Here is a 23,386-nt window from a genome sequence, read left to right as displayed (position 1 = left end):
GAGAACGGAAAGCCCCAGCTAGGGGGCCGGGGCCAGCCCCGGGGGAGCCGCCCGCGACCTCCCCTCCCGGTGCAGACGCGGCCCTGGCTGAAGACGGCTGAAATTTTTATTCCTCTCGGCTTTCACGACAGAAACAAGAAAGAGTCGACTCAATGACTGTCCTATCTGCTGGTTCCTGAAAACCAGTTATTTTAACCATATTTTACGAACAGCAACAGCAACACAACCCAACGCAGCCACCGAGGGGACGCTCACGGGGCGGCAGAGCTGTCCACAGCTCGGGCAGAAACCAGGAGGAACAGCAGGGTCCCCAGTGGCCTGGGGGAGCCATGCCTGGACCCCAGGGCGGTCTGCACTCGGGCACCCAGCCGTGTCGGGAGGGGCTCGGTTGCCTCGGGCAGCCCAGCTGGAGGCTGTTTCTGAGGGTGGGGGGACCGTCGTGGCGCTAGCGCAGGAGGCTCCGGAGACGTCTCGTGGAGGGCTGACTCCAGGCACGGGTGGCGTCGCCCAGCGCGTTGGGCGGCTTGTCCGCAAAGAGGGGGCTGGGCGGCGGGACCCCTATGGGCTGGGGGGTGCCTGGGGCCGGGGCAGGGGAGCTCCAGCTGGGCCGTGGCGCCGGTGCAGACCCAGCCTCGGGTTCCTGCCGCAGCGTCCTGAACTCCAGAGTCCGGTGCGTTCGCTGTGGCCACACTGCGCGCTACTCGACCGTCAGCCCCTTGGACTTAAACTCGATCTGGAGAATCTGGGCCAAGCACCTCCCAAACTCCTCCAGGACCCGCTGCTGCGCCAGGCTCGGGGGGCAGCGCTCCTGCTCGGCCTCTTCGCCCTGGGCCAGCAGGCAGGCGCAGGCAGCCTCCACCACCTCCCGCGAGATGCAGGAGGGCGCCCGCCTGTCACAAACACAGCGGAGGCCGCGTCAGGGGCGCCCCGTGCCTGGCCGCCTCCGCGGTGGATTTTAAAGAACGTCTCCAGTTACAGCCTGGCCTTGTCCTCCCGGCGCTGGACACAACTGTCCGCTGCCGTGGCGGAGGAGGGGCTGTAAGGACAGTACGGGGTGACTCTGGGCCCCCCATGAGGAGCCCGCAGGGCCCCGGGCCTCGGGGTCAAGGCCGTGGGCTGGCTGGGGGAGAGCAGCCGAACCTGGGGTGAGACAGGCTCCTCGGGGTGTCAGCCCCGCAGGGCCGCCGGGGCTGGGGCAGGCTAGAGGCCTGGGTTCCCCGGAGCCTGGGGTGGGCCTGCCCCAGCTCAGGGGCCGCGAGATGGCTGCCAGCAGCGCTCGAGCGGAAAACTTTCGGGAAAATGTTATCAGATATTAAAGTTAGATTTTGAAATATCAATTTTAAATATCAAAACCGTGGAGAGCTGGGCTGTGAAAAGGGACATCCGCGGTGAGGTGAGTTACACGACTCTCGATGGCGACAACGCACAGCGCCGGGGGCCTTCGGCTCGCGGGGACCAGGTGGGGGCCCTGGGCTGCAGCCCACCCGGTCAGCCCAGGCAGGTGCCAGCGAGGGGCACGTCTGGCGCCAGCACGGCCTGGCTGGTGGCCGCCGGGGGTCGTCGCGCCAGGGCCATCGCATGGAACCAGGAGGCCCCAGCAGACGACCGAGGCCAAGTGTGCCTCAGCCCTGGAGCGGGAGGTGCTGTGTGGATGCCACCGTCCCAGAGGGGCGCGGAGGGTGGCGCCCCACAGGCCCAGTCTGGGGGCCCCCACCCCCGCCCGAGCTGGGCCTGCGGCTCAGGACAACACGGGGACCTCGGACGGCGAGGGCGGACACCCCTTCTCCCGGGTGGACGCGGGGCGACCTCTTCGCAGCACCCACCTGTCCCTTCTGGGTTTCGGCAGCACCGGGCACCTCGGTGACAGGCAGTGGCCGCCTTCGGAGCTCCCGCTGCCCGGCGCGCTCATCAGCGTTTTCCGCTCCGGGCTTTCTTCGTAGTTCTTGCACCCGACGCACTTGCAGGTGGAGGAGCACATGATCTTGGCCTGGCAACACACGGCGCTCAGTCACTCGGGTTGGCCCATGAGTCATCCCGAACAAGCGCGCTCTCGGCCACAGCACCGTCCCTCCGCGCGGGCGAGTGGAGGTCAGTCTCCTCACCCGGAGAACAAGGCGGCGTGGAGGAGTGCGACGGGGGCGTGGGGTGAGCGGGGACACGGGGCACCCGATGGGGCTCCTGGGGGCGTGGTGCCAGCCTGCAGGGGGGGCTGCTGCTCGCCGGGCTCCTGTTCCGAGGGAGCCCTGAGCCCGGGACCGAGCAGGCAGGGAGACCTGGGCGCCCAGCGGGGGCAGGCTGGCGCCTGGGGAGGCCCTTCTGCCTCCTGTGGGTGAACTTGGCCGGCCGACACTCAGGGACCACTCACGCTGGCCCTCGGGCCCTCCCTCCGCCTCTTCCCTCCAGGCCCCCGTGAGTGTTGGGGGCTGCTGGCCCCCCGGGAAGGCGGGGCCTGTGGCCTGTCACCAGCGGCAGCGGCGGCGTGAGGAGACCCGCGGGCGGCCTCTCGCTTTTACATCCTGTCGCTGCCACATCTGAAGTGGGGCTGTCCGGCCCGGCTGGGGACGGCGGGGCTGCCTCCTCAGCCCTCAACCCACGTCTCCAGAGCCAGGAGGACTTTTCTGAAGCCTTGTTGACATTTTCAATGACAGCCTTTTAAAAATAAAATGCAAGGAAACCCCAAAGCTCACGCAAACGAGGGGAGGCTTCAAGGAGGGTTTCGCTGACGGAGGGCCGAGGCCCCTGCTCCGTGCCCTCAGCAGAGACAGGCGCCTCAGGGGGCCTGGGAGCTGCCTGCTCACAGCACCCAGGGGACACCTGGGGACCGACTGTGCCACCGTCCCACCGAGAGCGTCCGCATGGCTGGGCAGGGGCTGGGCAGGGGACGCACATGGGCCCTCCAGGCGTCACTGGTGGCCACTGCCCAGACCAGCCACACCCAGCCCAAGGCAGCAGCTGCTGTAGACGCCCAGGCTGGGGTGCAGGGGCGCCCAAGGGAGCCGGCGCACTTGGCTGGTGAGCGTGACTGAGGGCAAGAAATGAGCGTGGCGGCTGTGCCGGCCCTTTATGGGCCTGGACGGGAGACACGAGCTCTAGTTCTGAGTCCTAGCGAGCCGGCTTTAGACCACAAACCCTACTCAGGCCAAGGTATCTAGCCGTTGTGCTACCTTTTTTTTTTGTCTTAACGGCGCCGGGAAGTGGGCCACCCACCTCGTAGCACTCGCAGTAGTTCTTCAGGCAGCCTGACCTCTTGCAGTTGCAGCCTCTGTTGTGCCGCGGCTTGACGTCGCCCCGTAGGCCCAGGCCGATTTTTGGCTGGAAAGCCTCTGGGTTTCTGTCAAGACACGCCTAAGACAAACACAAGGCCGTCAGCGCCCGCCGCGCGGCTGAAGTGCGGCTCAGTGAGGGCCCTCGTTGGCCTGTCAGGGAGTTGCTGTAAAAGGGGCCACGGTTAGCAGCGTCTCCTGAGGTCAGGGCTGGGGGGTGACGGGCGGCAAGGACACAGAGAACGTCCTGGCCCCTCCGTCCTCAGAGCCGCCGCCCTTGCTGTCTGGCAGATGGAGAGACCGACGCACGGAGAGGGTAAGGAGCAGAGGGCAGGGAAGGCCCTTCCTGGTGCAGCACGTGCCGCCCACCCTCGCGGCTCTGCCGACCGTAACTCTGAGGCCCACCCCGTCCCCAGCAACACAGTCAAGGGGCTCCGGGCTCCAGGGGCCCTCCCTTCTTGCTGCCCCCGGGGGTTCACAGCGGGGATGTGCCGCCCCGTACCGGAAACCCACAGCCGTGCCCAGCCTTCGGCAGCCCTGGGCACTGGGCACAGGGGCAGGGAATGCGCGCGGCTGCCGGGAACCCCAACCCGCCAAGCTGGAGGACGGGCAGCACCCAGCAGGGTCTCGCGACCCCTCCTGGCCGATGCGCCCCCGTGGCGCTGCTCTGGCTCGATGGCCGTGGTGTTGCCTCTTCTGGAGCTTCGCAGCAGCCGTCACAGGGTGTGGACAGTTCCTGTCGGCTCCTTCACCTGTGAGGGGCGCCGTGCTGTCGCCGGAGCCGCCCGGCTTCCTCCTCAACAGGCCATCCCTTCTCCCAGGATGGACACGGCTTGTGCGCAGTTTGGGGCGAGGGGGTGGTGCCACTGGCCCTTCACCTGGCTCCCCCGCGGCTGCGCCTTCAGGCCACTCCACCCCACGCGATTTGCCCCCGGTCTCTGGACCCCAAAGCAAGACAAGGCAGACACTTGCACATTCTTAGATCGGAGCCTCCGCCACCCCTAGAAGCCCACCCACACCCACAGGATGTGACGCTCCTTGTCGGCCCCCTACCCCTGCCCCCAGGAACCGTCACGACCAACGCAGTCTGCAGGACCTTCGCTTTTCCCGACGTGGATATGAGAAATCGCTGAGACAGCTGAGAACAGGCCAAGTACTTTAAAAGCTTTAGAAATACCTGTTCTCACGAAAGCGGATTACCTTAATGGCCTTAAACCGTTCAATTTCGTGGCGTAAATTGTTGCAACAGTTGTTACAGTTGCAGTTGTTGCAGAAGTCCCCGCTGGCGAAGCAGTCGCAGTACCTGCGGAGACAAGCGCACAGCGGTCAGGCGGGCCTCCTCCGAGTGAGCGCCAGGGGGACCGCGAGGGCGTCCTCCAGCCCGGCACGTGGTGGGAGGGCACCTCCGCGACCCTGAGCGCCCCGCCCCGCCCGTCCTCCCGGGGCTGGAAGGTGTGGGCAGGAGGCCAAGGAGCAAAGGACACTCCCTCCGCCACACTAAAGCCTGAGGCTCGGCTGAAGGGGCGCCTGCTCTGGGCCTGGCCTGGCAGGGGAGCCTGGCCTGGGTTCTGGCTTTGTCCCACCTCAGGGTGTGAACGAGGTGTGACCCCTCGGAGCTCAAGCTGCTGCAACACCAAGTTGTCCATGAATTTGGGATCCACAGAACAGCATCGTTAGTGGGTCCTCCGACTGCCCGCATGCCTGGGTCTAGAAGGCCCAGGCACAGCCCAGCGGCTGGACGGCAGTGTGAGGGCCATGGTGGGTTTTCTGGCAGTGCTCATGGCTGCCGTGAAGCTGGGCTGTTCGAGGCTGGGGGGCCACAGGTCCCCCATGCAGGGAGCCATAACAACTGACGTCCAGCCCAGGGTGCAGGTGTGGGCACCGAGTACACCTAGTACCTGGAGCCCAGACAGGCCGGGGCAGCTCGCCAGGCCCCCGGCCCCGTTTGTGACGGTTCCCTCCAGGAGCACAGCCACTGGAAAGGCCTTGGCCCCGGGTTCTAGCACCAACTCCCAAGTTCTGGGACGGGGGCTACCGATCAGCAGCCCCAGCTCTAAAGTGGAAGGTGGGCGCTGAGCGGCCGGTCTCCAGGAGTGGCAGAGGGAAGACAGACCAGGCCCCTGGGGCACTGCGTGGTGGTGGTGGGGGGCGCGGAGCCCAGCGACCGGGTAGACCAGTGGTCTGCAGCTACATTCCCGCTAGACGGTTCCAGAACAACTAGTTTAACAATTTTCACCAGATTTTAAAATGCACGTCAGGCCAAGAGGAGGGCACAGGGGATGGTCAGAGGCAAAGGGACAGCAGCCACTGCCCCACCCGCCCCAGACGGGGCTCCAGGGTGCCAGAGGGCTCAGGTCAGCAGCTCAGGTCAGCAGCCCTGACAGCGACTGCGCGCATCCATCCCAGGGAGGCGGCCTGCTCCATGGCCTGCTCCTGGAGGGCACAGGCGTCACTGGGGTGGGGGGACAGCAGAGACAACGAAAGTTTCAGGCGGGAAAGCTGGAAAGGAGCGAGTTCAGGGGCAGCAGGCGCTGGGCCTCATGCCAACCGGAGGGGCTGGGGCTAGAGTCTGTGCAAGGAAAAGGACGGATGAACTGCTCGCAACGGGGAGGCCAGGAGTGCGGGAAAGGGGCGGGGGCAGCCGGGCAGCAAGCAGCGGCCCCCACTTCAGGCCCGGCACTGGCCTGTGGGGACCCATGGGCCGGGGCTTCCGTGGGGTAGGGCGAGGAAGCACAGAGAGAGCCACACCTCCAAACAAACATAAGATCACCCCAAGACGGAAAAGGCAAGATGTGGCAACATAGGCATGTCATTTGGTTTTCTGGAGGCGAATGTGAAAAGAGCTGAAAGCTCCCGGAGCTGAGGACATGAGCAGACCGTCAGGAACTGCTATTTTTTCCACAAGCCTTGTGGTGTGTGAGCTGGATAAAGGTAACTAAAGAAAGAGTAAACTGAAAGGTGTAGACATATAACCCAGATGCCGTCTAAAAAGACAGACCAGGACCACGGGAGGAGGCTGAGGTCACGCGTCTGCTCAGTGTCATTGGAGGGACAGGCGGGAGCACGGACGGGGGACACGGAGAGGCGGGAGCATGAGGACGTCTGTGGGCTTCAGACTGCTGGGAGGCCCGGTGGACGCCAGGAGAGATGAGTAAATAGAAAAAGCGAAGATTCTAAGAAAACCTTAACAGCACCAGAGAGAAAAGACAGATTGTCTCGACTTACTAGAAATCAGGACTGACAGCTGGATAATAACCTCAGCATGGAGAGAAAAACCAACAAGGTCTAGAGTCTTACACCTGCTCAAACTGCGTCTGCTGGTCAAGAGCCACACACGTCTCCTGGTGGTCTGATTAGTTGGCGCCTGCCCCTGCCATACTAAACTGAGGACGGCTTTTACATCTGTCGCCAAGCCTGCTCTCCCTCCCATACCACAGACCCTATGATCCTCATTTCTTACAGCAGGAAGTTGTGAGAAGTAAGAGACATTATGGAGCATAAGTCTTTACTACTAACCAGAAACCCATGCTGTAGCAACCTTAATATCAGACAAAAAAATTTAAGGCAAAAAACAACCGGTACAGAGATACATTTAACAGTTGATGAACAATTCACCCCGGAGACATAGCAATTATGAATTTGTATGTTCTTCACACTATAGACTCAAAATAGATAAACCAAGTGGAATTATAAGGAAAAACAATTTCACAATCATAGTGGGAGGTTTTAACATACTTTTATCAAAAAAAAGAGAAATCACTCAAAATTCAATAAGCATGTAGCGGATTTGAACGACAAAATTAACAAATTTGAGCTAATAGGTAGCAAATGCATCCAACAAATGGAAAATAAACATTATTTTAGCTAGTATAGACTAAACATTAAGCCTTCATCCCAAAAAGGTCAGTTTCATATAGACCACATATCTGACCACTGTGCAATTAAATTTAAAAATTAACAATAAAAATGTAATTCAATACACATACACAGATACACATATATGCATACAAATACACGCTGGACACTTCAAGAGGCACAGCTATGTCACTCGAGGCGAGAGGGCCCTACTATGAAGTCACAGAATGCGTGAAGAGCCAGCACGTCCTCCGAGGCCGGGGTAGGAGGCGACGAGTGCAGAAAGTGAAATCAGTAGCCTCATCAAAGTGGGTTCCACCCTGGCATTCAAGGGGTTAAGGCTAGAACAAAAAACCGTGTTATCAGATTAAGCGAGGGCCCTTCGACAAACTCACAAACTCGGGGAAAAAGCACTTGTGAAATTTATCATTCATTTTTACTAATGAGAAAACAAACCTTTTAGGAAACCAGGAAACGTCCTTCCCTGGATTCGGGGTGTCCTGCAGGACCCACGCACTCCTTAGTGCTACAGTGACAGCGATTTCAGGTGAGCCTGTGGCGGCTTTGGCTTCTGCCCTGAGAGACAGGGGGCTGCTGCGCCCTCCCCTCTCCTCCCGGTGACAGGCTGCAGCTGAGAGGGCAGCGGCTGGCCAGCCTGCTCAGCCCAAGAAGGGACGCACTCAGGGAGGCCGGCCAGGCAAGGATGCAGGGGATGAGGCGTGTGACACTCCGCGGGCCCCCGAGCGGCTCAGGGCGGTCTCTGTCACAGCAGCTGAGAGGGGTCCTGCCAGGACAGGGTGTCTCTAGGGAACCCCAGCAGGTACCTTGGGGCGGGGCACAGGTGGGCAGTGTTTCTATTCAAATCAGAGCAAGTCAGCATGCCCAGCGCCAGGCTCAGAGGCTGCCCTGGGAGCGCGGGGGGCGGGGGCAGGAAGAGGGGGCAGGACAGGGTCTTTATGTAAGACAAGACGATTGTTTGAATAGGAAGTAAAAGCAGAGAAACACGATGACCAAGAAGGGGGACTAGGCTGAAGTCCGGCAGCGGGAGTGCTAGACCCCGAGCTTCCCGTGGGGACAGTGACTCGGCCACCCCAGAGACTCCGTCCCTGCCGTGAGGCCTCTGGGGCGAAAGCAAAGCCTTAAAACTGTCAGAGAAACTCCACAGGCACATCTGGCTCAGCTGGGGGGCGGGCAGATTCTTAAACAAGGCACCAAAGGCATGGACAATAAAGAGCAGTGAGCGTTTTAACTGCATTCAACTGAAAACATCTGTCTTTTAAAGCAAAGGATTTAATATTAGAACCATAAGCTATAAAAATTAATAATTTAATATATAAAAGAAAAGCAAAAGTATGAGTAAAGAACAAGGGCTTATAAGTAAATGACCGCCCAGATTTGACCTTCTGTTCTACAGAATTCTGGGCCATTTAATAGTTAATTAATGTGGTAATTCAGAGACAAAAGTCCATTTGAAAAAGCAATGTTGGAGACTGCCCAATCGATGAAGAAAATGTGGATTTAGATTTGATTAGGATAAAAAATGTGGATAATATGATTATTCCTAACAAATCCTACCTAATATCTCAGCAAAAATTGAACTGGAATGCAGGACGTGTAAAGACCCGAGTCGGGATGTGTTCCAAGTCAGCGTGTGGCCGGGTAATTAAATGTCCTGGACCATATCCCATGAGAAACGAGTCTCCTTCGGCCTCCTGGCAGGGAGGGGCTGCTCCGCCCCACACCCTGCCCAGGCTCAGCCCTTAGCTCTGCTTCTGCTTCAGTCAAAGGAGCCCTGTTCTAAGTGGGTTCACGACAACTGGATGAACACGTCGTGGCCAATCAAGGTTCAAACGTCCAAGACCCAGGAGGACACGGGCAGCACTGATGGGCAGGTAGAGCGAACTGCTCTTAGAATCCTCCCATTATTTTTAACAAGCAGTAAGTTTTCGAGGCTGGAAGCCACTGCGCCCCAGCACACCCACCCCCGGGGGAACGTCTGTCCCTCGGGGTCGTGGCCATCTGTCTGGAAAGCACCTCTCAAAGCTGTTTCTCTGGCCTCCCCCCGGCAGCGGGCAGTCAGGTGAGCCCTTCCTGGAGCTGCGCTTGCTTCCCCATGCTGAGGGCTGCCCGCCTCTGTCCCCAGAGACAGTCTGCACCCTGCTGGGGTGATCCCACATTCCCGGCCCCCAAGGCCGCCAGCGCCTAGCAGCCCCAGCCCTGCTCTCATCACCACCACCGCGTCTTCCACGCACCCAAGTCTCCACCCGGTGAGGCGCGTCCTTGCTGTCCGTCCTCCTCACCCAGAGCCGCACTCGGGGGGCTCCCGGCCAGAGGCCTGGGGAGGCGCTGGAGTTCAGACAGGCGTGCGACTCGCGTCCACAGACTAAACTGGGGACGGCTCGGACATTGCCACGCGCCGTCCCTGCGGCTCAGCATTACTTAAAAAAAGATCAATCTGTCCTTTCAGCTTTGTCCTGTAAGCCAGGCTCTGGCCTCCCGGGCCCTGACCCGTGTCTGCACCCCCACGTCACCGTCCCATCAGCGAGCAACGAACGCAGAGTCACGGCAGACCTCGGGGAGGGCGCCCTCCCCGCTAAGCGAGGGCACTCGGGGCAGGGAGCGAGCACTAGGCCCACCCAGTGGGCAGATACCCCAGGCGTCTGGCGGGGGGGGGGGGGGGCGCTCACCTTGCCTGTGCTGCCGGTCCAGGGCCCAAGGGCCGCCTGTGTCCCCCACAGTACCCAGCCCGGGCCCGCCTCACCTCTGCCCTGCCGCCCTTGTGGCCGGGCCTCCAGGGGAGTGGCAGCCCTGTGGGAGAACTTTCCTGAGAGAAATTCAATGTAGAGGCAAATCAGTTCATGACTACAGAAAGCTAGGATGTGGCCGTGTCGCAGCTGACGCTCAGCCCAGGCACCCGTGGCGGCCGCCGAGGGGTTCGGGGGTACACCACGGCCCGAGACACGCGCCCCGAGGCGAGTTCAGGCGGCCCTGGCTGAGCCACCCGCTCACGCGACCCCGGAGGCGGGACAGCGGGGGCCTGCGGGGTGGCCCGGGGGCCTGTGGGGACGGCGGGGGCCTGGGGGCCCGCGGGGCGGCCCGGCGGCCTGGCTGAGGGCCTGGACGGGGACAGGCTGCCGGCCGAGCCGCGGGCTGGCCTCTAACCACCTTATTTCTATGTCTATGGAATAATGAAGGATTTGTGATTACTTACAATTTCAGACACTGGGACTTGGTACAGTTACATGGCTTTTTAGACCTTGAGTCCCATGAACTAAGAGTTACTCTACAAAGATTAAAAAAGAAAATGTTTTCAGACGGTTACTCTTCGGGGAGAGTCCGCTAAGCAGCTGGCGTCTCAACGCCAGCGGGCCTAGGCGCCGCGCGGGGGCTGCCGCGGGGGGCGGTGCAGCGGGCGCTCCTCGGCCCCAAGCCTGTGTTCCTGCCCTCGCGCGAGGCTTGGGCCTCGTGTGTGGTCTGACCAGACGGCGCTTTTACTTCCTCGAGTTTTCCAAAACCTGAACCGGGGTGGGAAGCCCGAGTGGCGGCCTGGAGCCGTCCTGTGGCGAGGGGGGGGGGGGAGGGGGGGACCCCTCCTGACTGCTGGGGGATTAGCCAGAGCCGTCCTTGGGGCGCCAGAGGAGAGAGAGCAGCGTGGGCTGCGCTGCTGAACGCAGGGCGGCCTTCGGTCAGAAAATGAAGACCGCGGGCCCGGCCTGGAAATGTCGCTCGCGGGGAACAGGGGCCGCAGTGGCCCAAGGTGGTGAGTGGGTGCTGAAGAGGAGGGGCTCAGGCCGCCAGCTGGGCAGGGGGCCAGGGCTGCATGGCTGCCTCATTCTGCAGGGAGGTCCGGGCCTCAGGTGCCCCCAGGAACCACAGAGCAGGTGGGCAGCCGGCCGTGGGCTGCGGCCTCCAGGGCTGGGGTGTGGGGGCCATCAGCCCTGTGGTCTCACCGCCTGCCGGCCCCTGCAGAGGGTGTGCCCGGCAGGCGGCTCTGCCCATGCTGGGCTCCCCCCTCCTGCTCCGTGCCGGCCCTCACTCCCCCATCCCTGCCTGGCTACACCCCCCTACTGGCCACGGCAGCCACCCCCAGCGCCCGGACCAGCTGCTCATCCTTACTCCGTTCAGAGAATGTGCCCGGGTGAGGCAGCAGAGCTGCATAAGTGTCCACCTAGGGGCAGCTGCTGCCCGTCCTCGGGCGCCCGGGCCTTCCACGCCCCGGCCACCGCCACCCCACCCCCCGGCCTGGGTCAAGGCTGGGCTATTGGAGGAGGGGACGCCGGCGTCGCGTCACTGCTCCTGCCCCTCTCACGCCTGCCTCTGAGACGGGGCCGGGGCCTGGCGCTCCTGTCCAGGGGAACCAAAACCCTTCTCTTTAAAGGGGACGGGGCACTCGGAGACTCCCCAGCGGTGCCCGCGCAGCAGCAGGGCACAGCGGTGCGACGGCGGGCGTTAGAGCCAGGCAGGGCCAGCAGGTGCTCACTCAGGCTCAGCGGTCACGGGACACCCGAGTGTGTTTGCTACATTCACCGCGCCCGCCGGGGGCAACGCGCCAAAGCCTGGACACGAGAAGCCGGAGAACACGCGACATGGAGAAGCAACGCTTGGCACGGTTATCAGCGGGGAAGTCTGGAGACCGGCTCCCCACCCCCGCGCGGATGGAGGCAACGACAGCGCGAACTTCTGGAGAGGGTGGAAGCTGCCGTGAGCCCTTCGGGAGGCTTTTGAGTCACTGGGCAAAGGAGGCAGAAATGCAGCCTGAGTGCGGCTGCCCGACAGGACCGCGGGGGCCGGTGGGGCCACCCGGGAGCTGGGCCCTGGCCGGGGTTCGATGCCACGTCCCTGTGCCGCCTGGATGCCCAGGGTAAGCAGCGACCCTGGCGACTGTCCTCACCCAGCGTCTACGGAAGGCACCTCCATGCACTGTGGCTTCACCTTTCAGCAAATGCTCCCGGAGAAGGGACGCCCAGGCGGCCTCGTCACGAGGCCTGTTAGGCCGCCGGGAATGATAGCAGGGCTCTAATCGACGGTGGGTGGAGCCTGGGTTATATTCAGCCTTTAATCTCGAGGGTGTGGCTGCTGTGGGCACGCAAGCCGGTTCCTAATTGGCCGGTCCACCTCCCGGAGGGCAGGGAGGGGCTTGTGGGATCAGATCGGCAGGTGGAGCGCTTGGGCCTTGCTGTGGGGACCCGCTCCCCGCAGATGTGCCCAGACCTGCTGGCCCTTGCTGTCCTGTGGGGTGGTGAGGAAGGCCAGGGACGCCTGCGGGGTCAGAGCCGTGCCAGGCTGGCTGTGATGGGGACGGCTCCAGCAGCAGCTGTCTGCTCCTTCCTACCACAAATCATAACCTGGTGGAGATGTTTGAGGTGAACGTTGGGATAAAAACCAATTAAGGCTGATTCAGAGGGTGGCAGTGAGTCAAGTTATTATTTGCAGCAAAGCCCTTGTTTTTCCTGACACGTCGTGTATAACAAAACTCGTCCACCAGAGGCACGACTCCTTCAATAAAGAAAACTGTGGCTGCGAAGACCCAGCTGGGCGGGGAGGCAAGGGTGGGAGGAGGGGCGGCGAGGGTGGGGGCTCTTCAGGGGCACCTCCTGCCCCGCCCTCGGGGCCGCCCAGCTATGCCACCAGGAAACGCAAAAGGCACCAGGACACATTTGAAATAAAGTCCTACGAGCTCCAATCCCCCGGAATGTTCTAGACGCAGGAAAGCACTTAGTGCTGAGAGGCCCCTGGCCCGAGGCACCCTAGGGTCAGAAAGATGCAGAGATTGCCCTGCAGAGCCAGGGCCCGAAGGCTGGGTGGGAGGGGCTCACCCTGCTCAGTTCTCCCAGAGGTCAAGGCCACGGTGACCGCCTCGCCCCACCGGCCCTGCGGCCCGAGAGCAGGAACAGGAGGCCGCATCCCCAAGAACAGCTCCTGCGTCCTCCGCCGCACCCCAACCTCCCGCTCAGCAACGCCGCAGACACGCCGCGGCCTGGGCAGCACAGCGCAGCAGGTCCCGCGGAGCGGCTGCCAGACCCTCGGGCCAGGACGCAGCCATCCCGGAAAGGGCTGCCGCCCCGCCAGCGTGGAGTGTCCCCTCGGCAAAGCGCTTCGGCCAGCTCGTTGGCTGTGCTTAAGTTACGGTTATAAATGGGGCTGTAACGTGGCAGACGTGGTCCTGGGTGGGTGGTGCCCACATGCCCCTGGCGACCGGCCGGCACCACCACTGACAGCCCACCGGGCAGGCCGGGCAGCCAAGCCACGCCGGACCACGGCCAGCTGACCGCGCCTGCTCACATGGCCGGCGGCAGTGGGCACAGCAGCTGAGCCCACACAAAGAGAAACTCAGACGGCGGTCCCTGGCGACAGCTCCACCCCGGCCCGGCGGAGGCCCCGCGTCCGGCAGGCTCGGCGGCACCTGGCGGCGAGGCTCACCGCGGGCGGCTTTGCGGACACCGTGAAGTTTGCACACAACACCGAGTCCCGGACGCACCCAAGAGCCTCGTCAACTCTCACATTAAATAAACGCCAGCGGAGTGCGTGGTCCTTACCCAGCCAGAGCTAGTTTGGGTGGTCCTGGCAGAGCTGACCCCGCGGGGAAGGGGGCCCCGTTGGCGGCCGGCGGCAGAGGTCCGTTGTCGAGCTGCACAAAGTCAAAGGCGTGCTTTGAATTAGCGTGGGTTTCCGAGCTCCCACCCGCCAACCCTGGGTACAGGTCACAGGGGCTGCCTTTCCCCTAGAGGGTCACATCAGGGGGCCCTCCCCGCACCCTCAGGTGTCCCCGCGGAGGGCCCCCTCACAGCCCACAGCCGGGCAGAGGTGTTGCAGGGGCGCCGGGGAGCCGCCCAGCCTCCCCACAGACCCGTGGCAGGCGGCCTGGCCGTGGACAAGGGGCACTGGGTTACGGGCCAGGGCAGCCCGTGGACATGCTGGCCGGAAGAACACACGTGTGGTCAGCAGGCCGGGGCCGGGCTGGGGCCGCCACCTCATCGTCATGAACTATAAACTCTGAGCTACGTTCAGGTCAGCGTTTCTGTGAGCCACACATTTCTGGATTCATCTTCTTAGCATAGCATAACTCTTCAAAAGATGTTTTGTGTGGGCCTCCCCGGTGGCGCAAGGGGTTAAGCACCGCACTATGAAGCAATCCAAAGCCTCTGCAGCACGAGTTCAATCCCCAGCTGGCCAGGGAGCAACCACATGGCGCAGCAGACCTCTCCTGTCTCCCCGCTGCTCCCCTCAGCAGTGGATTTCAGTAGATCTGCCTGTTCTGTTCCCCACTCTGTTTCTGGTGATCCTCTCGCCCCCCACACCTCTGCCCTGTACCCCAGTTCTTGTATGCATAAATAAATAAATCTTTAAAAAAAAGAGAGATACATTAAAAAAAATGTTTTGTGGTCAATTTTAACCAATCCAAAGCTGCAGCGTGATCTTCATTTTCCCACCTTCCCCCCAGCTCTCACTTCTCAGTCTTTGGCTGCTCGTGCTTGTGGGCCAGAGAGGACACCCCCAGGGGAGCAGAGAAGTGAGGTGTCACCTCATTTCTTATCAGAATTTCAAGTTGTTAAGTGTTAGATCTAATTAGGTTTTGAGATTATTTGTATAAATCACAAATAAACATCCTATCCCGTTCCCTCCTCTCCCCAAAACTTGAAATTTAAAAACAAGCTTTGGGCCTCCCCGGTGGCGCAGCAGTTGAGCGCCCGGGTTTGTTCCCCGGCTGCCAGAGAGGGTCCCACAAATAAAAAAAAGGGCCTCCCCAGTGGCGCAGGGGTTGAGCGCTGGGTTGCGAGGCTGCCCACAGCCTCTGCAGCACCGGTTTGTTCCCCGGCCGCCGGCCAGGGTCCCACATGGCGCGCAGACCTCTCCTGCCGCCCGCTGCTCCCCTCAGCAGTGTCCTTCGGTCCTTCTGCCTGCTCTGCTCCCCGCTCTGGCTCTGGTGAATCCTCTCACCCTCCCGCGCTTCTGACTGTACCCAGTGCTTGTATAAATAAATAAATGTTTAAAAAAAGATATAGGGAAAAGGAAAAAGAAGAAAAACGTGCTGATTATCTAGTAGGCGTCACCTTCTCGTGCAGCCACCCCGCCAGAAACACCATTTTAAGAAGTCTTGGGGAAAAGAGCACATTTCAACGAGATTGGATTTTTGCAGATAATGGTGAGGCCGCGAAGCACTGAACTCTCACAAGGCATTGTGAGCACATTGAGACGTAAGGGGTGCTCTAGACCTAGCGTGTGCGGGGCCAGGGGGGACGGGCCAGCAGGGACAGGCCGGTGGGGTCGGGGCTGAGGAGGGCCACCAGGGAGGCCCAGCAGCTTCACGGAGAGGGTCCTGGCCTTGCTCCAGCCCCCCCGGCCTGGCCCAGTGCTGAAGGGGTCTTCCCGGCAAATGTCTCACTGTTGAGTTTTCAATGGGACATAAATCATAGTCCCTAAACTGTTGCCACGGACAACCAAAACGCCAAGGGACAATAACGCCCAGCTGTGTTTTATAATCAAGACAACGACTCACTTGTTGGGTGATGAGATTTAATCTTGCTGGGGCTGGCAGAAGTCTTCCTACTAAGGTAGTCGCTGGTTTGGGGACATCTGCAAGGAAGACAGTCACCATCAGCTCCCAGCGGGCACTGCTCCACTTGACACGGAACAAGAGCAAAAACCATGCAGCGCGGGTCTGCCACGTGCAGTCTCCAAGCTTATCCTGACTCTATTTTTATTTTCTCTCTCTAGTTTTATTATTTACACTCTTTTATTCTGTAATAAAACTACTGAACTTCAAGAATAATTTTCTCTGCTAAATTGTTGCTGGTGCCCAGATTCCCACACTGTGCTGGGTGCCCCAGCAGTTCGCCTGGGAGTGGGGGGCGGAGCCCCGAGTGTTCAGAGGGGGCACAGCGACGCCTGTCGGATGCTGTGTGAACTGCTTTCAGCTTGGACGTGTTCTTTCCAAGGGTCCCCAACTCGCTGGTTTGTGGATACTTATGAGGCTATTTGGACCAAACTGCTTAAGACTGGAACTTGTAGGTGTCTCCTTGGCCTAACAGCCCCGGGTGGAAACCGATTCCCGGGCTGCGAGGGTCCTGTGTGGCCAGGTCCCGGGGCGGGGGGGGGGACAGGCCTCATGCTGAGCAGTGTCTGCTCCGGGCTCAGGGGAGCCGCCGCGAGACTAGGTCCCGGGCGTCTCCTTTATGCTGAAATTGAACATGTACACGGCACAGCAAAGGGGGGTGTGATCGTATGGCAAGCATCTAAAGGCAGCGGGATCTCGTGTGCCAGAGGAAGGCAATTAGGAGAGAAGGCCCTGGCCGGTGTAGGGGAGCACATGTTACCCTGGGGTGCAGAGTCAGAAAATGGGGGGCTGGAGCACAGCAAAGTGGCTCTGGAGACAAGAGTCCAGCCGTGCCTCTCACCACGGGAACCAGGTGGCCAGCGCTGTGTCCACCCTGGGTGTGGGGCCACTAGCACGGGGTGGCAGTCACTTTCCTTCACTCTGGCCTCCAAAGGCCACGGAAATGACATCCAGCTTTAATACTGATTTAAATTACTGGCAAGGTCAGCTAGTTGTCTGATGATGCAGGATTCTGGCCGTGTAAGAGTTAGAGTATGTCGTCCACCCACAGGAGGATGGTTTTCAAGATCTAGTGTGTGACTTCGGTAAACACAGTCCCATGATGAGGTCATTTCGTCTCTAATCAGTCATAAGGCATTTTAGAATGACCACGTACTTGTAGGTCATTTTTTTTTTTTATTACTGTGCCAGTTTAAAGAAACTTCTGAGTAAATGAACTTCATAAACCAGCACTTGATGCAGTGATTCCAGAACTCAGGGTAGCGAAAGGGGGTTGATGATCCTCACTGACCACATAGCAGATTTACATTAAAGTGCATGCTCGCATCACAGCTGAGCAGGGCCCCGGCCTGTCTGGGTGCCTCGAGGCCAGTGGTGGGGGGTCCCCTCCCATTAGGTCACAGAGCTCCTCTGCAGCCGAGAACTTGAGGAGCCAACAGCATGTACGAGCTTAGTCTAGAAAGACAGTTTTGTCTGTTCTAGTGCACTAATGCCAGCTACACCTTTATTCCATACAGAGTCAAACATCAGTCACCTCCCGACTTACATATGACACGGCACATAATTTAAAAGGCGAACCCCTGTACCTGGCTGCAGGTAGTTATTCTGGTCTTGGTACTGGGGAACCAGATGCAGTGCTTTCAGCTCCCTGGCACCCGAGTTGTCGATACACAGCACTTGCGTGCCCCCTTTCAACTGGCAGATCACCTGGAATGGAAGAGAACAGTCAGCTTTCACTTATATTTTATTTTATTTTTTGTTAAGTTTATCTTTATTATTATTTATTTAAGCATACAAGAACTGGGGGATAGACCAGAGGCAGGGGAGGGTGAGAAGATTCACCGGAGACAGAGTGGGGAGCAGAACAGGCAGACTGACGAAACACACTGTTGAGGGGAGCAGCGGGGAGACAGGAGAGGTCTTCCACTCCCGGCCCTGTGAAGCTGACCGGGTCTCCAGCTGTCGGAGACTTGGATGATCCTGAGTCTCACAATAGCTGCTCTTCCTGGGACACACCCACCCATTATTGAACGTGGGATTATCTCAAATGTCCATCTCTTTTATTTCATACAAACACAGCCTTATCCACGCACCGCAACATCTACGAAGCGTGGCGATTTCCCCAGGCCTGGCAAGCACGCTGGCGGTGGACCCTGATGGCAGCAAACCCTCAGCAAGCCTGGGGCGCACTGTGGCAGCCGGCAGAGCCAGGCGCCCTCGGCTCGCACAGCCTGCCGGGCAAGGCCCCGAGAAGGCGAGCCAGAGAGGCAGGCCCCTGCCTGCAGCTCCTGGTTCCGAGGGCAAAACTGCAAATACCCATAAAAGTTGTGGTTTGCCTTTAGTGCCTTTGGGTTTCCCAAAACAAAGCACGAAACGTCACTGTTAGCAAAACGAGGTGCAGGTCATGGGGTCAAACCCTCAGCTCATGCTGACGCTGGAGAAAAGACTAGAACTCATGTGACCCGAACTTCGTATTTGGAGGACAGTGTTTCGAACACTCGTGCGCAGAGCCCGGAGAGGCTCAGAGTAAACTCCCCGGGGCTGTCCACGGCACACCCGGGCCCGCCCGGCCCGTGTGACATCACCCAGAAGTCAACTGCAACTTCTCCTCCTGCTCAGCTGGCCTGGGGGCCCTGGAATAGCTCTGCCTCAGCACCCTCGGGCCTGCGTAGACCCTCTCAGCCAGGGAGAGTGCTGTGTCACCACAGCCCAGCCACGGCCCCCGATGAGCTCACTCTAAAGGATTTCTAGCTCACGTGAAGGCCTTTGAGCTCTGGCCGCCTGAAACGTTCCTGGGCACGAGGCCGCTACTGGATCTTTGTGCAAGAAGCTTTTTGGGAAAGGACTCTTGCCGCCTTCCCAGGCTTGCCCTGGACCCGGAGTCCCGGAGTCACCACTCCACGCAGGCCATGAAACAGCGGTTTTCTTACCCACTAACCAGAAATGAGAGTAATGTCTATGATGCAGAGCTGGCGGGAGCATTAAACGAACTTCCAAACACGCAGAAGTGCACTGTAGGGTAAATGGAATTGATGAGGCTTTTTTTGCCACTAGCCTCTGCAGCCATCACTGCGGCCTTGTTCGCGTTAATGAGAAAGGCGCTTGGGGGTGTGGGCGCAGGGCATGTGGGCCTGATGGTGGACCCTGGAGCGTGGGGTGGGCGTGCGTGAGCATGCGCGGCTGAGCCTGGGGCGGGATATAAGGGTGCGTCACTCAGCGACCGGACGGCTACAGGAGGACCAGCTGCGTGACTACGGAGAGGAGGGACCACACGAGCACCCCAGAGAGAGCCCAGAGAAAGCGCATAGAGATTCATGGAGGGGCTGGAGGCTCGGTTGTCTGCCTGCTTCCTAGCACCCCATCCGCCGTGCCTGCCTCGCTGCCAGCTCCCTGCTGGGGGTGCCTGTGCGCCTGGCTCCCTGAGAGAGCACGGAGGCCTGAAACCCCCCCGAGGGCGCCAGGACTTTCCTTCATCGGTCTGCCTGAATCCATCGTGACCTGCCCCGTGCCTGTTGGCACAGTCTCAAACCACAGATGTGGGTTACTGTTCCTGCACAAGTGTTAGTGGGTGCTACAAAGAATTGGGAGGCAGAAAGGAAAGGGAGAAGCTTTGCCCTGCAGCCCCAGGACCTCAGCCCCTCCCAACCACATGCCAAACCACGGGCTCAGGCTCTGCCCGTCCCGGGCCAGCCCAGACCGGCCTGTCTGATGCGACTATGGCTACCTCCTCGACAAACACAGCACAGTGCTCATCTTTGGCCTGTGAAGAGCAGCTCGAAATGAGAATCACGTGAGAAAAAGAACATTAGAGAAGCTCTAATTATGTCCCTGTTTTGAGAGGCAACCACCCAGAGAGCTGACCCCACAGGACACAGGTGAAAAGCAGTGACCAAGACAGCAAGCGCCTCTGGCTTAGGAACGAGAGTCAGGTGTGTGCTGGGCTGGCCTCTTGGAACTCCAGGTTATTCTCTTTGCATAATTACCATGGGGTTCGGGTCTTTCTTGTGCAAGCAGCCAGAGGCGTCCTCTGCTTCCTGGGGAGACGGGAACTTGCAGCAGGGCTCCTGGGCCAGCGGGTTCTGGAAAGCTGCTTCCTCTGGGTTGTTACTCGGGACAGGAGCACCTGCGTCTTTGATCTCCACCTACAAAAGCAGTCGCCACGTTAGAGCCCACATGGGGTTTTGCAGCTGCCAACATATACTATTCTCTGAGAATTTCCTTCTGCGAGTGGCCAGCACCCTGGCCCCTCGGGCCCCTCTTCCTCACTGTCACCTCCCTAGAGGGCAGCAAGCCTCACTGGGGACGAGGGACCCCCAGGACACAAACCATCTGCCCACCAAGTGTAGCGATGTGGGCTCACCGTGGTGCTCTGGCTGTTTCTAAAAATATGGTGCCAGCAGCCGAGAAGACTCCTGGCGGCCCACAGCCTGGACTTGAACTGGCAGAGTCGTGGTGCCTTCCTAATCTCCTGAAATGGGGACACCCCTACCCCCCGCTGTTCCCAGAGCAAGCTCCAAGTTAACCGTTTTGCCCCCCAACCCCCACAGCGGGAAGTCTACGGTCCTCGCTGCTGCCTCAGAAACATGCATCTGTGGTGTGACTCCTGGGGCGCTTGGTGACATTTCTAGTCAGAGGAGCCTCCCTGGCTGCTTCAGTCATGTTCACGTAGATATGAGTCGGTGAACGGCTGCCAAGTCTCCTCTCAACCGTCGGCGACACACCAAGTCACCAAAAATAGGGAAAAGTAACCACGTATTACTGAAAATCGATGGAATTGAAAACCTAAGAAGTCATGATGATCAAAAAGAAAATTACCATCAGATTTGAGTCCTCTAAAACCAGGGTGCTTCTCTTGAAGAATTTGCTAAGAATGTGAGGAAGACTGAGGGGCTGGGCCTTCCGCCTGCCCACCCCGGCTATCTCCCCCTGCTCCGCCTCCAGCTGCCCAGGAGGCAGGTCACAACGTCCGCCAAAGGAGATGGCGACTCTGGGTGACATGCTGAAGTCTCCTATAAAGCCACGGCAGACCGCGATCTCTCAAAGGGTGGGTGTGACTCAAACCAGGAGATCTACCTTAATACCCTACCGAAACCTGGGGCTCAAAGAATAGTCATCACGTCCTGGCAAATTGCTGAGCACAGCCGAGGGGCAGTCAGGCTCCAGCTAGCTCAACATGGACTCAAAATGTCTGACAAAGGCTTAATTTAGAACTTTCTGAAGTGATTTAATGACTGAGTGTCTAGTTTTCCAAGGAGGGGGGCACACATTTCCTTGGGATCCTTTTTTCCTTTAGGAACGTTTAATATCAGCAGGAAGAAAAGCAGAGAACGGCCAGTGGCGATCCAGAGTAAGAGGACCGTCTCTGAGAACGAGCAGGAATGTGTTTCTAGCCCAGACGCTTGGAGAAGCAGCAGCCGCAGAGGGACGCTGAGGCCTTGAGTCCAAGGCTCACCAGACACAAGAATGAACCGTGAATTCCTGCTGTGAATCCCAAAAGCCCCATCACCCTCAAGGGAAACTGCAAGCTGCATACACAGGAGGACTCCACCGCCTCGTACCAGCGACTCTGACGCCCCAGCGCAGGGCGTCCACCTCCAGCCCGTCCCGGTGGCAAGGCCGGCTCTGAGCCACTGATGCTGGACGCACGTCCCCTCCGGGGAAGGGGCCTGGGGCGAGATGCTCAGACGGCAGCTGGGACTAAAAAGGGGAGCACCCTGTTTGGAAGGCGAAAGGCCAACCGGAGATGCTGCTGAGCCAGGAAGTGCGGGAGAGGGGACCCCTGCAGCCGTGGGGTTTCTCTTTTGGGAAAGGGGGTGGTGCTCTGCCTGTTTCCCACTTGGCTCTTACTGGAATGACCCGGACCCCGGCGTGGGCCGCGCCTTCCCTGGCCCAGGTGCCCAGGGGCACGACAGCCGGACTCCTGTGTGGGGTCAGCAGGGAGGACAGGAAGTGGACATTGTAGGCCTGCGGCGGCGGCACAGCCGGCAGCACGGCGTCTTCCAGGGGGTTGAGCTCAGGGAGACCCGGGTACTCCCCGAGGAGTTCCTCCTCCTGTTCATCCCCTAGGAACTCGACTTTGACTTTACTCTTGCAGTCCACACTCAGCGGGGGGCTGAAGGCCGGCAGCAGGGGCTCTTTGGGGTCCGCGGGGCTCAGGTAGGCGTCCTTGAAGACGTGGAACTCGTCCTCCTCCCGCTTCACCACCACGGGTGTTTTCAGGGCGAGGTGCTCAGAAACAAACTGACTCTCAGCGCCAAACAGTTCAGTCACCAGCTCGTCCTCGGGGCTGGGCATCCCAGCGAGCAGAGCCGCCTCGTCCATGCCCCCTGAGGACGCCTCAGGCCGGGCATCGCCCAGCACCCTGTGCAAGGCCGGATCCAGCGCAGAGCTGAGCACCTGCAACCACACAGCCAGGTGAGCCTGCCGCCTGCCCTGCCCCAGGCCCAGCCAGCCTCCCCCCAAAAGCCCACAAGTGACCCCCCCCAGGAGCTCACGCTGGTGATCTGGGGGGGCCTCCCCCAGGGGGCCGCCCTGGGGAACCTCCAGGATCGCCCCAGGAGCCCACAGGGGCCTGCCACTCTCCCCCAGGTGCAGACCCCAGGTGACCCCAGGACTCCCCCAGGAGCCCACCCTGGGCAACTCCCGAGGACACTTCCCTCGGCGCCCAGACGGGGTCCCGCCGCCCCCGACCACTAGGAGCCCAGCCAAGGTCCCACCCACCCGCGTCCCCACCGGGTCCCTCGGTCGCCGCGCCCGGAGAGCCGAGGGGGTCCCGCTGGCCGGCGCCGGCGGGGCCGGGGTCCCGAGGCCGACCTGGGGGCGCGTGGGCAGGGCCTGGGGCTGGCGCAGAGCCCGCGGGCCGCCGCGCCTGGGCGGGAGGGTGGGCGGGACGCACCTGGGCGGGGCGGTGGGCGGGACGCACCTGGGCGGGAGGGTGGGCGGGACGCACCTGGGCGGGGCGGTGGGCGGGGCGGAGCGCAGCGCGAACCCCCCTCAGCCCGGCGACCGTTAGCGGTTGAGAAGGAGGCGGGGCCTGGGCGTGGTCACGAGGGCGTGGCCGGTCGGGGCGTGGCCGTGGGTGGGAGGGCGGGGCGTGGTCGTGGGCGGGGCCGTGGGCGGCGCCGGGGCGGCGCCGGCGGGCCTGGAGGGGGGCCGCGGAGGGCGCGTCGGGCACCTGCTCTGCGCGCTCAGGTGGGGAAACTGAGACCCCCCAGGCCAGTCTGAGGCAGCGCTGGGGGCTCCCTGGTTCGAATGCGGACCTTCGTTTTTATTTATTTATTTATTATTAGTTTTTAAGATTTATTTATTTAAGATTTATTTATTTATACAAGCACTGGGTACAGTCAGAAGCGCGGGAGGGTGAGAGAATTCACCAGAGCCAGAGCGGGGAGCAGAGCAGGCAGAAGGACCCAAGTACACTGCTGAGGGGAGCAGCGGGCGGCAGGAGAGGTCTGCGCGCCATGTGGGACCCTCCTCCGGTGGCCGGGGAGCAGCCGGGGATCGAACCGGCGACGCAGAGGCCGCGGGCAGCTTCACAGCCCAGCGCTCAACCGCTGCGCCCCCGGGGAGGCCCTGGCCTTAGTTTTTAAAGCACGTTTTTAGCGCCGCCGGTGGGCGCAGGGCCAGGGGCTCGCCCTGGCTGATTCCCGGGAGGCGCCTCCGGGCGGGCGCTGGAGCCTGGGCTTTCGAGGGGGAGGGAGTTGGCCAAACCCGA

The 23,386-nt window shown here is 60.6% G+C and overlaps 1 protein-coding gene across 1 annotated transcript; it reads right to left on the bottom strand.

Annotated features, from left to right (window-relative positions):
* Window positions 1-697: 697 nt before the first annotated feature.
* On the bottom strand, window positions 698-21,993 carry LOC311185215 (tesmin-like; the record flags this gene model as incomplete). The annotated part of the gene is made up of 9 exons (XM_084255739.1): window positions 698-890; window positions 1,824-1,987; window positions 3,208-3,345; window positions 4,464-4,566; window positions 13,655-13,746; window positions 15,616-15,692; window positions 17,259-17,379; window positions 19,656-19,814; window positions 21,520-21,993. The coding sequence occupies 9 exons, from the start codon at window positions 21,991-21,993 to the stop codon at window positions 698-700; spliced, it is 1,521 nt and encodes a 506-aa protein (XP_084111865.1).
* Window positions 21,994-23,386: the final 1,393 nt, after the last annotated feature.

This window comes from Talpa europaea (genome assembly GCF_964194135.1).
Source record: "Talpa europaea genome assembly, chromosome: 1".
In the NCBI taxonomy this organism is placed as follows: domain Eukaryota; kingdom Metazoa; phylum Chordata; class Mammalia; order Eulipotyphla; family Talpidae; genus Talpa; species Talpa europaea.
The sequence above is the reverse complement of the archived record's forward strand: the minus strand, read 5'-3'. Positions and strand labels throughout refer to the sequence as shown.